This window comes from Lolium rigidum, unplaced genomic scaffold, assembly GCF_022539505.1.
Source record: "Lolium rigidum isolate FL_2022 unplaced genomic scaffold, APGP_CSIRO_Lrig_0.1 contig_45423_1, whole genome shotgun sequence".
Lineage (NCBI taxonomy): Eukaryota > Viridiplantae > Streptophyta > Magnoliopsida > Poales > Poaceae > Lolium > Lolium rigidum.
Genome location: NW_025900616.1, coordinates 13,126 through 23,537, shown reverse-complemented (window position 1 = coordinate 23,537; position 10,412 = coordinate 13,126). Strand labels below are relative to the sequence as shown.

Here is a 10,412-nt window from a genome sequence, read left to right as displayed (position 1 = left end):
TTACTGGTGGCTACTGCATGGAGCATGAGTCTCAAGGGCGCAGTGTACTCCTTGCCGGAGTTTCCTAGACGACGCCTTCTTTAAGTTGGTCGGATTTTGCCGGTCACTAACCGACTTCTTCTTGGGACTATGAGATAGATGATACGTTGATCTATATCATCTTGGTTTAGGATCATGGTAGCGAGGCTGCCGGTTTTAGTGGTGACGCAGCTTTGGTGCTCTATGTTGGCAAGGGCAGGCTCTTGTCGTGTGGTTGTTTGAATGTGTGAAGTCATTGGGCATATAGTGTGTGCTTGAAGGGACGTCTGTGGAGTGGTCGATACATGCAGCTTGCATGTTCTTAAAAAAAGAAACTCGTAGAAATTGTTCGATCCATTTGGTGATTTGAGCTGTTATGTCCAACAAACAGCCTAGAAATAAGTGAAAAGCTAGGGTTCCAGTGATAATGATCCCGTTTCAAAAAGAAGAGTGGTAAATATGTCTTGAGAGTTGCGACCAGCCATAGTAGTACTAGGACAATGAATAAGCCCTAGCATATTTAAAAAAAAATCAAGCTAAGTAAACTTTGATTAAATTTTTAGAAAAAGCTATGAACAAACTTCTATATTATATAAAAATATTATTTTGTAATATATCTAACGATATTGATTTTATATTTTACATATCAATAATCTGTTTTAAAAACTTAATCAAACTTTACATAGTTTGACTTTTCAGAAAAAATATAAGTTTGATTCGTTGGAACTGAGTTAGTAACATGTAACCGTATGTAAAGTCAACTAGACATGTTTCAAAGTCAACTAGACATTTAGATGACTCCCTTTTACCAATTATTAGTTTTTGATTTGATAAACATACCTATCCCCATTTCATTAAATGAGGAGAAAGTTTTTTTTTCCTGGCTGCGGCAGCTGTTTGTCGTTGCTCCAAAACTTCTATAGTTTCCGCTATTCTGAAATTAATTTTAGCTTTACTTTCATGTAATGAACTATTGTTTCAGTTTTTGAAATGAGACCAGGGAGAAAATCCCTGATAATCTAAAAATATTTACACCGTTTTGTGTATTTTTCTTCTTGCAGTTTTCAGGTAGCATATACTCTTCTTCACCGGCGCAAGAAAAAAAAACTTCTTCACATAGTTACAATGCAACACTGAATTTGTCGGAACTCGAACACCATTTCTTCAGAACTTCGGGAATTATTGTAAGGATAATATAAAACTTCTCCAGGGGTCCATATCGTGATTACGATTTCATGTGCAGATAATACAGCTCGTGTGTTATTATTCAGCTTTACTGAACACCGCCTTCGATTGAGCATTATTACTCGGGTAACATAATTCCTTTAGTGACAGAAATACCAGGTGTACCATTTATAGCCGAGCCTTGACTTGATTTGATGGTGCACTCTGCAAATAGAAATTTAGCACCGGTTAGATACTAGATGGGTAATTGTACTAATATTACACGATATCAGAATAAGAATCAGTTATCTAAAATCAGTCTAGGGTTTGCATTCTTGCTAAAATAAATAGAAACTAGTACTTTCAAAACATATATACTATAAAAGAAGAAAGGGCAATAATGTTTCAACGGAACAAAATTGGCATCCTCACCAGCGGAATCCCTTTTGCCGCTCTTTCGGCAAGGTAGGAGCAAGGCTCGAAGGAGCTGCCGTACCGCTTCGCCCACTCCTGTAACTTGTCATGGATGTACTTTGCACCGATGGAATCGCCCCACAACATGACACCTCCCCTGGTTGGTTGCACCAATCGACAGACAACTAGTTGTTAGTAAATCTCCTAAAACAGACCTGTAAAATGAGAGGCAAATTCAACCAAGTATCTTAAAATGGACCTGTAAGGTGGGAATCCCATGCCGAAGATTGAGGCAATATCAAGGTCAGAAGCCTTGACTGCAATGCCCTCATCAAGGACACGGCAGGCTTCGTTTATGACTGGGAAGAACACCATCTCAACTATGTCCTTGTCAGTTAGCTTCATCAGCTGACATATTTGTACAAAAGGTTTTAGCACTAGAGGCCAACTTATTTATTTTGCAAGAAATATAACATTAACCACTACAAGGATCTTGTCAATTTTGTCTGGATATTTTTACCACTATAACCATCTATGCAATGTACAACAGAACTACTATGAGTTCATCTAGTCCTGGAGATACTACAAATTCATTTCGAACTTTTCTTTTGCTTCCATAATTGGCACCCATGGTTCAAACATAAACAGCAACATAGTTATAAAAATGTAAAGGTAGTACTTTGAGATTTCTAGTATACCCTTCTCAACTGCTAGAATCACAAGAGCAGACTAGAAAAACAAATGTACCAAGCATGAACCGCTACAGTCATTGTATTCATGGAAAAGCTGCAGAATTTTCTAGGAAAACAGAACAGAGATTATCCAAAAATAAAAGGAAGAACCAAACCTCGGGGTCTGGTGTGACTCCTGCCATGCTCCTAGATTTCTGAATATATGTCATAATTTCAGGATCAGGAGTTGCCTTCCTCTTATCCTCGTACTTGTAAAACCCCTTCCGAGTGGCTTCACCTGTATGGATGATGATTGAATGTGTGGTAACACATTTCGGAAATCAGTACAAGCATTAACCACAAAAGAACAAATAGGCATGATATACTAGTGCAGTTTGGTTAATTTTACCTGCCCTTTTGTCCTCCATCATAAGAGGAATTAGCATCGACTTGTAGACTCTCTCCGGGAAATTTTCAAGGTACTGCATACCAGTCGCCACGGCAACACCAAAACCAACAAGATCTGCAAGTCTGCATAAACATACAATAATTGGCAGCTAGAGTGAGTTCACCTGACATAACTCAAAGACCATCATATGAAACGTTGAGAATGATGTAGGAGCATATATATTCTCAGAAAAACAAAACATAATTATATATCTGACTTCTGACCTGAATGGACCCATGGGCATTCCAAATTTGGTACACGCACGGTCGATCTTGTAAACATCCATACCATAATCGACAAACAGGAGTGCTGATTGGGTATAAGGAAAGAACATCCTGTTGACGGCGAAACCAGTACAATTTCCAACCACTATTGGCGTCTTCTTGATTCTCTTCCCGACATCCAGCAAGTCAACAACAACCTGTGCTGATGTGTGCTGGGTACGGACTATTTCCAGAAGTGGCATTACATGCGCAGGGCTGCATAGTGCAATCAGTTAATGGATGTACATCCAGAGTTGTTGCGTATCAAAATACACTGTTACCTGAAGAAGTGTGCACCAACTATACGGTCTTGGGACTTTGTTTTCTCTCCAATTAGATTAAGATCAATGGTAGATGTGTTGGTAGCAAGGACGCAATGGGAAGGACAGTGCTTCTCCAAGTCGGCAAATATTTGCTGCTTCAATTTCACATTCTCAATAACAGCCTGAAAATTGTGAGAAATGCCTGAATTAAGCATAAATGGGCTGACCATTTTTTTTTTGTAATTCTGGTGCATTAGAAAGAGTTATGGCTTGCCTCGATAACTAAATCCACTTCTTTGAACTTTTCATAACCAAGGGTACCAGTGACAAGAGATAGAGCCTTCTCATATCTCTCCTCTGTCATTTTTCCTTTCCTCACTCGACTCTGCAAATTGGCTGGTGAATCGAACTAGTGAGATCACTTTCTATTTTACTGCACAGATGCAGTGTAAGAGATTCACATGAAAGTCAAGGTTATGACAAGGCTAAATCTTGTTTCTACCTTTAATCCTGTCAATTCCAGCATTCAGAAATTTCTCGTTTACTTCTTTGAGTAGCACAGGATAGTTACTTAGTATCATCGCAGTAGCAATTCCAGAACCCATAAGTCCACCACCTAGAATGGCAACTTTCGTTATTTTCCTAGGCATCAACCCCAAGTCTGTAGCACCAGGAACCTGTCGCATATTTTTAGAGGATTAAGACACGGCGTGATTCCATAGTAACCCTCCATCCTAGAATACAAGGCCACTTTCTTTTTGGAGGTGAACTTTGACTAATAATTGGGTGAACCAAATATTTCAATGAACTATATCATCGGATGCACATTTCAATGAACTTTCCAATGGTATATTTTTGGGTGACATATAACTTATATTTGGTTGACTAAATCATTGGTCAAAGTTTGACATGAAATGTGGCCTTGTATTCATGGGCGGAGGGAGTAACAATTAAGAAAAATGTCTCACATACCTTTGATGTTGCACGCTGAGAGAAGAATACATGAAGTAAGCTTTTACATGTATCTGAGAAAAGAAGGGACTGGAATGCATTTGCTTCCTGCATTTACGTTAAGGAAGTGAATCCAAAATTCTGTAAATCTGATTACGACAGGAAAGCGAGTAAAATTAGAAGAACATAAGTAGCATCAAGTACCTTCCAGAGCCCAGCTCGAGGTCCTGAAACTATACCTTCTTCAATGACATCAATACAAACAAGTGGGTGCTCAAGGTTTGCAGCCTGCTTTCGAGCTTGAGCCCTTGCAAAGTTGAGAATCTCCCTAGCCTCACCAAGGGGTTCTAGTTTGTCAGTCTTGTAAAGACTTTTGATCCATGGCCTTTTCAGTTCACAGATATCCAAAGCCCAACGACGAGCAGCATTCACCAAATCATTAGGAGAAACTAAGGAATCAACAAGACCCAGTTGGTGTGCCTCTTCACCCTTAATCGGCTTGGAAAGCTGATGCAAATGGGTTATTTTATTAACTGAAGTAGTTGAACGAAACCAGGAAAGTCACAGATAGAAAATCATAGGCTCCAGCGCAGTACTTACCAACATCATCTCAAGTGACTTTGTCAGTCCAACAAGACGTGGGAGTCGCTGTGTTCCTAGAAATTATGCATATGGATCAATCACATGGAATATACAAACATCAATTTCATATTGAACATAAAGCATATGACAGAAGAGTACAAAACAATAGTAGAGTATATATCCTTCTAAAATCAACAGTGATAAAAACAAAACATTCATGATGCGGATGCGGTGCTCAGTACCCGTCTTCCATTTTATGGAGGACAATTTGCGACTTGGTATTATGAGAAGTTTGATTGTTTTACTGTGTGTAGCACCTACAAGCTAGTTTTTTTACACAACAATATGTCAAGTGATGACCTCATGATCCTGGGCAGAAACAGTGGGCAGCCAATGGAGAGAAAATTTTGTAATACAAGCTGGATAACTAATGTTCCTCAGAAGATTGAAGTGGTTGCTTGGAAAGTGGCCACATACAGTCTTGTGGTATCAACTTGTAGTATCAGTGGTACTGAAGGGGAGGATGGTTTCCATGCTTTGATCAACTGTGGAAACTGGAAAGTCTCCCGTACTCGGGCGCACACTCTGCTCAGCTTCGGAGCTTCCAGGGGAGATTTTTTTAAAATTCTGGTCTGGGTTGATTCCCCTCAATTTACTGATGCATGAAAACACATGTACTGGCTGTAAAGTTACCATTCATTTTTCTGGGGAGCTCGGCAACTTATGACATATTTTTTGGTAATGGGAAGGCTTCAATTGCAGCATTGGTCCTTTTCTCTTGCGAGCTATGTTCCTTTCTTCAGTTTGTCAAGGCATGACAGCTATTCTACTGCCGCCAAATGAAAGGATCCATGTTTGCTATACCCGTGGGGAGGGGATCACTAATCATAAAGCTTTGGGACCATTGGCCAAGGAGATGGAATCCCCGCCGTTGGGCCAGGCAAGGTAAATGCTGATGCATGATTTGACGCGTCACTGAATTCTCCAATGTGCTGGCGTTTTGTTCACGACTCAAGTAGCGAAGTGTTCATGCCAGCCTGGGAGTTTATGACGGCATGCTTGGGTGTGTTGGTAGTTGATCCCATGCCTGTTGGAAGGGTCTTCGGTTGGCACTTGATTTGCGCCTTCTGATAATCCTAGAAACTGATTGCCTCTACATGCATCATCTCGCTGATCCAACAATGGATAGGCCACCTTTCTCTAATTTAAAGGAGGCTCTTGGACTTAAGTGATTTCTTCAAATTGTAAACTTGGTGAAATTTAAGCGGGATGTGTCAGGGTTTTGATTCTGGCAATAATTTGTAGGTAGGTACGAGGCCAAGATCCGATGGGTTAGCTCACAATGCAAGGAGGTGAGCAGGTTCGAGCCCCGGATTATCGCCAGTAACAACCCTGCTCATGTGGTATGTTTGATTTGCGTAAGGTATGCTCAAGAGCAAGAAAGAACTCAGTCGGAGCTCTCCAGCTTGCCCTGTCTAAGGTGGAATGGAATGAGAATGTCTTACCCTCTCAGAGTAGGGAGGGCTTGTCTATATGGGAGGCTCTCCGCCGGCCTCATAGTCGTCATGGCAAAACAGAGCTACAGTTTCCAGTACTACTATAAGGTGTCCAGAAGTAGCAGGGTGACACTTTTGCGAGTGTCGCGCTTCTTGGCACTCTTGGAGGCGTCATCATGGCGCGGAGGCGTGCGGGTCGTCGCTCCTGCCGCGTGGGGCGCCATTCCCCTGATTGTGTGGGACAAGGCCCGCGCCGTACTGGGCTTGAGGGCAGCACGCCTCTTACCAGCCGTGGCCAAGCCCAAGCCTTGTCAGCCTGTCCTGGCCACCTACCCAGGCGTGGGCAAGCCAAGGCAGGGAAGGTTGACTTTGGCAACCTGCCCATGTCCTGGGATGACGCCTGCCTTGGAGTTCCTCAGTAGCAGCCCCTGCTTAGACACGTGGCCCGGTACGGAGCTGCCCGCACCTGTGTGGCGGCCTGACTGGCCGTGGGGCTACCCAACCGACTGACTCAGTTTAGGCTGCCCGACTAGTATTGGGTATTCCATATTCTCGTCAAGATGCTAAATTGCTAATGGGGGTGCTCACACCATTGCTAAATTTAGGAAGGGTCTTGAGGTGTGTTGCATGACACAGTTCGTTCCTGTGTGTCAGGACTGACCGTGAACAATTGCACAAATGTTGGTTAACATATAATATATTTCTGGTTGTTAAAAAACACACACACAAACATGGCATTAAGTAGTTTCAGTGCTACAAGACTAACATGAAAGTGCATGGTTTAAGGGCCACTTCACTCAGCGGGAACAATTTTACCCACGGGTACCGTACCCGTATGGGCAGGGTATGGGTACACTTTTATGACCATGGGTAGTACCCATACCCTACCCGTTAAATCATGGGTAGGGCACGGGTATAGCCTAGTACCCACAGGTATACCCATACCCTGCCCATGTATTGTCAATTTCTTACGTGAAACATCTACTTTTGTTGACTTATGAGTTAGAATATGAGAATGTGATTTTTATACTTTGTTAATAGTTATGTACTCAACTACCTGTTATTGAATTGAGATAATTCATTTTTAATAAAAAATTTTATCAATAAATGTAAAATTGTGAGTGACTTGTGTACAATTTGACCTACCCACCGGGTACCCAATGGGTACAGGTACCCGCCGGGTATGGGTATAGGTAAAGTTTTATACCCATGGGTACGGGTATGGGTAAAAGTTTGTACTCATTGACTATACGGGTATGGGTATGGTATTGCTCTACCCTGCCCATTGCCATCCTTAACTTCACTTTATATATAAAAGGATCACAACAATGAATTATCTCTAGTACCACATAAGTGGTAGATGGAACATAAAAAACTTTACCTCCAAATCCTGGAATTATTCCAAGTTGAAGTTCTGGAAGACCTAATTGAGCAGTGGGAGTCGAAATACGTGCATGGCATGCCTAATACAACATTCAACAATTTTCATATATAAGCTAACACCTCTTAATTGAAATGATTTGGGCGAGGTTTAGAAGAAAACTACCATGGCAACTTCCAATCCTCCACCAAGAGCAAGACCATCAATTGCAGCCACCGATGGCTTTGTTGCTCCTGTTTAACACGATAAGTAATGGAATACTCAACAACAATTATTTAGCAGAATAGCATTAATGAATCAAGAGAGAAAAGTGGATAAATCATATATACCTTCCAGAGTTTCAGTAATAATATCTATTGATATGTAGCCAACCTTTGGCTGCTCAACTGTTAGAAACATATAAATAATGATGAGATTTGTGGAATAGATAAAACAGTCATCAAACAACATAGCACGATAGATCAGCATAACATACTTTCTCCACTGTGAAGATTACCAAAGGAACTAATATCAAATCCTCCAGAAAATTTTCCTCCTTTCCCTGTCAAAAGGCTTGAGATAAGAAACATTTTCCTCACTGGAACAAATAGTAGTTTTCTCTTCAAATGCATAAGATTGGAACAGCTTGTCCAGACAGAGAGAAGGTGGGTAGGGCCAGTTGCCTCCAACGGTGTCATGTATATTGCCTATAAAATGAACTGACAAGTACCTGTAACAACAATAGCTTTGACATCCTTCCTCTGAAGAGCTTCTTCATAGCTTTCCTTTAAGCTTACCAGTACTGAAAAAAAAGCCATGGTGATTGGTGAAAACAACTACCGGCGAAAGATTTGTCAATAACATCATCTTTAGAAGCATAGTGTTAATAGTTTCGAGTTATGTTTCATCTAATTATTTTACGCATGCTTACTTTAGGAGGACAACAACTTCGTTAATGTTGGCCAACTGTTTGGGTGCATAAACATGTGGCCGGTGCAGATTCAGATGGACTACTTACAATTTGTAGAATGTCAAATAATTTTGCTACAACTGTATCTCGTGTTATTTCAGAATAGTTGGCATCCAGCCCACTTCAAGAAAAAAATCAAGTTTCAATGCTGTACTGTACTCCTTGAGTCGTTCCTGTAACAGGTGGCAACAACCGTTTTCGATGGATGCAGTTAGATCACGCCAACAGCAACGCACACGCAAAGGACAGATCATTCTGATTTCTAAGGAAGATATTTTGCAGCGTCAAAATCTACCGCACAAACCCCATATTGTTGCAACGATGGACCAAAATTGTACTGCAAACAAAGTGTTAAAATCGAGAGTAATTCTAATGTTACCATCCCGGCCAAAATTCTACGAAGAAGCAGTTAAACCGGGAATGATTGCACAGCTCCGCACCAGTCGGTGCCTCCAGAGACCCCCAATCTTGAATTAGACACCTCAGGGAAGCAAAATTAAGCCTATCTTAGCAGCAATCGCAGGAAGAACACTCGAGCACAACTCTCCTCGTCTCAAACCCCGCACTTGCATCGAACTCCCCACGAAAATCCAACACAGATAGAAGCAAAACAAATTGGGATCAAAGGCGGGGATGCTGGTACCATCGATAGAGAGGGAGTTGACGGGCGGGTTGCAGATGGTGATGACGGCGACTCCGTCGGCGCCCACCTCCATCTCAGTTCTCCCCTTCGCCGCCATCGCTCCGCTGGTTCCCGAGATCTCGCCCCGCCTGCCTAATGTTGATATTGCTTCCTTGCAGGTCTCTCTCAGGTTGCTTGGAGTTGGGAGGTTGCAAGATCTCTCTATCTACTACTACCCTCCGAAATTTATAGCTAGTACTGTATAGGTTGTTGTGCTGACGCCATCGACCTGCCGGTTTGCGGCTCTTTTGTGAGTTTTGACGGGCCGTGGAGTGCTGACTCCATGCTCTCGGGCTGCGGTGAATTATACAGTAATTTAGTGCTTCCCAGATCCGGGTCTCCGTGGTGACACTTCTCTTTTTTGCTCCGTAGCAAAAAAAAAAAAACATTCTCGTCAACGAAAAGAAAGAAAAAGACTAAGCTCGTCGGGGACCTCACCGGGACTTCGCCAAAACCTCGCCGGAACCTTGTCGGAGACCTCGTAGCAAAAGAATTACGCTATTGTAGCAAAACACCGAGAACAACCTCGCCGAAGACCCGTAGCAAACATATTGTGCAATGGTAACAAAATCGCAGAAAAGTTGTAGCAAAAAAGGTATTCCTATGTTGCAAATCCACTCAAGAAGACCTTTTCCAGAACACCGCGGTAGCACCGCCGTCCGCTCCTTGCATCACATATGTCCACCTACGACAGCATAGCCACTCATCGATAGTAGCACCGATGTGCACCCATGGTAGCAAGTCCAGGCAACGGGTAGCATCGCTGACCACCTATGGAAGCATCCCTGTCCATCGAAGGTAGCACTACCGCCCTTCGTTGGCAGCATAAATCGGCGCCACGAGAGTTAGGTTTCGGGCCTTCGCCACTACCCCCAGAGACGGCGGACTCTGGGGAGCTAGGACTTCGGTCCACCGCCGCAGCCCCCATCTCCGGCGCCGGCTGACCGCGCTCATGTGCATGTTCGCCAAGACAATGGCTCCGTCCGCGGGAAATGGTGGAGGAAGGTGTGGCAACAACAGCTCTAACCACGGTGAGGACAGAATAAGGCGTCAGCGCAACCCTGTTCAGGGGAGGCGGCAGACGATGACCATGTACAACGACGTTCGGCGGTCGTGGCTCCATCATGCGG

General features: G+C 42.8%; 1 protein-coding gene across 1 annotated transcript; it reads right to left on the bottom strand.

The window, feature by feature from the left end:
• Positions 1 to 1,297: 1,297 nt before the first annotated feature.
• LOC124681498 (glyoxysomal fatty acid beta-oxidation multifunctional protein MFP-a-like) lies at positions 1,298 to 9,398 on the bottom strand. The gene is made up of 18 exons (XM_047216409.1): positions 9,244 to 9,398; positions 8,361 to 8,432; positions 8,127 to 8,192; positions 7,981 to 8,037; positions 7,817 to 7,884; positions 7,652 to 7,733; positions 4,793 to 4,848; positions 4,397 to 4,699; positions 4,214 to 4,300; positions 3,744 to 3,918; positions 3,516 to 3,637; positions 3,260 to 3,423; positions 2,940 to 3,194; positions 2,677 to 2,798; positions 2,444 to 2,565; positions 1,856 to 2,004; positions 1,615 to 1,753; positions 1,298 to 1,407 (listed from the first exon to the last, which is right to left on the bottom strand). The coding sequence occupies exons 1-18, from the start codon at positions 9,338 to 9,340 to the stop codon at positions 1,372 to 1,374; spliced, it is 2,172 nt and encodes a 723-aa protein (XP_047072365.1). The 5' UTR covers positions 9,341 to 9,398; the 3' UTR covers positions 1,298 to 1,371.
• Positions 9,399 to 10,412: the final 1,014 nt, after the last annotated feature.

Bases quoted from the DNA above. Each gene is read 5' to 3' on its own strand.
- LOC124681498 (XM_047216409.1), bottom strand. From the start codon at position 9,340: ATGGCGGCGAAGGGGAGAACTGAGATGGAGGTGGGCGCCGACGGAGTC. The intron at 2,799-2,939 runs GTCAGAAGTCAG...ATGTTTATGCAG, and splicing joins ATGCCCATGGGTCCATTCAG to ACTTGCAGATCTTGTTGGTT. The intron at 2,566-2,676 runs GTAAAATTAACC...TCATCCATACAG, and splicing joins GATGGAGGACAAAAGGGCAG to GTGAAGCCACTCGGAAGGGG.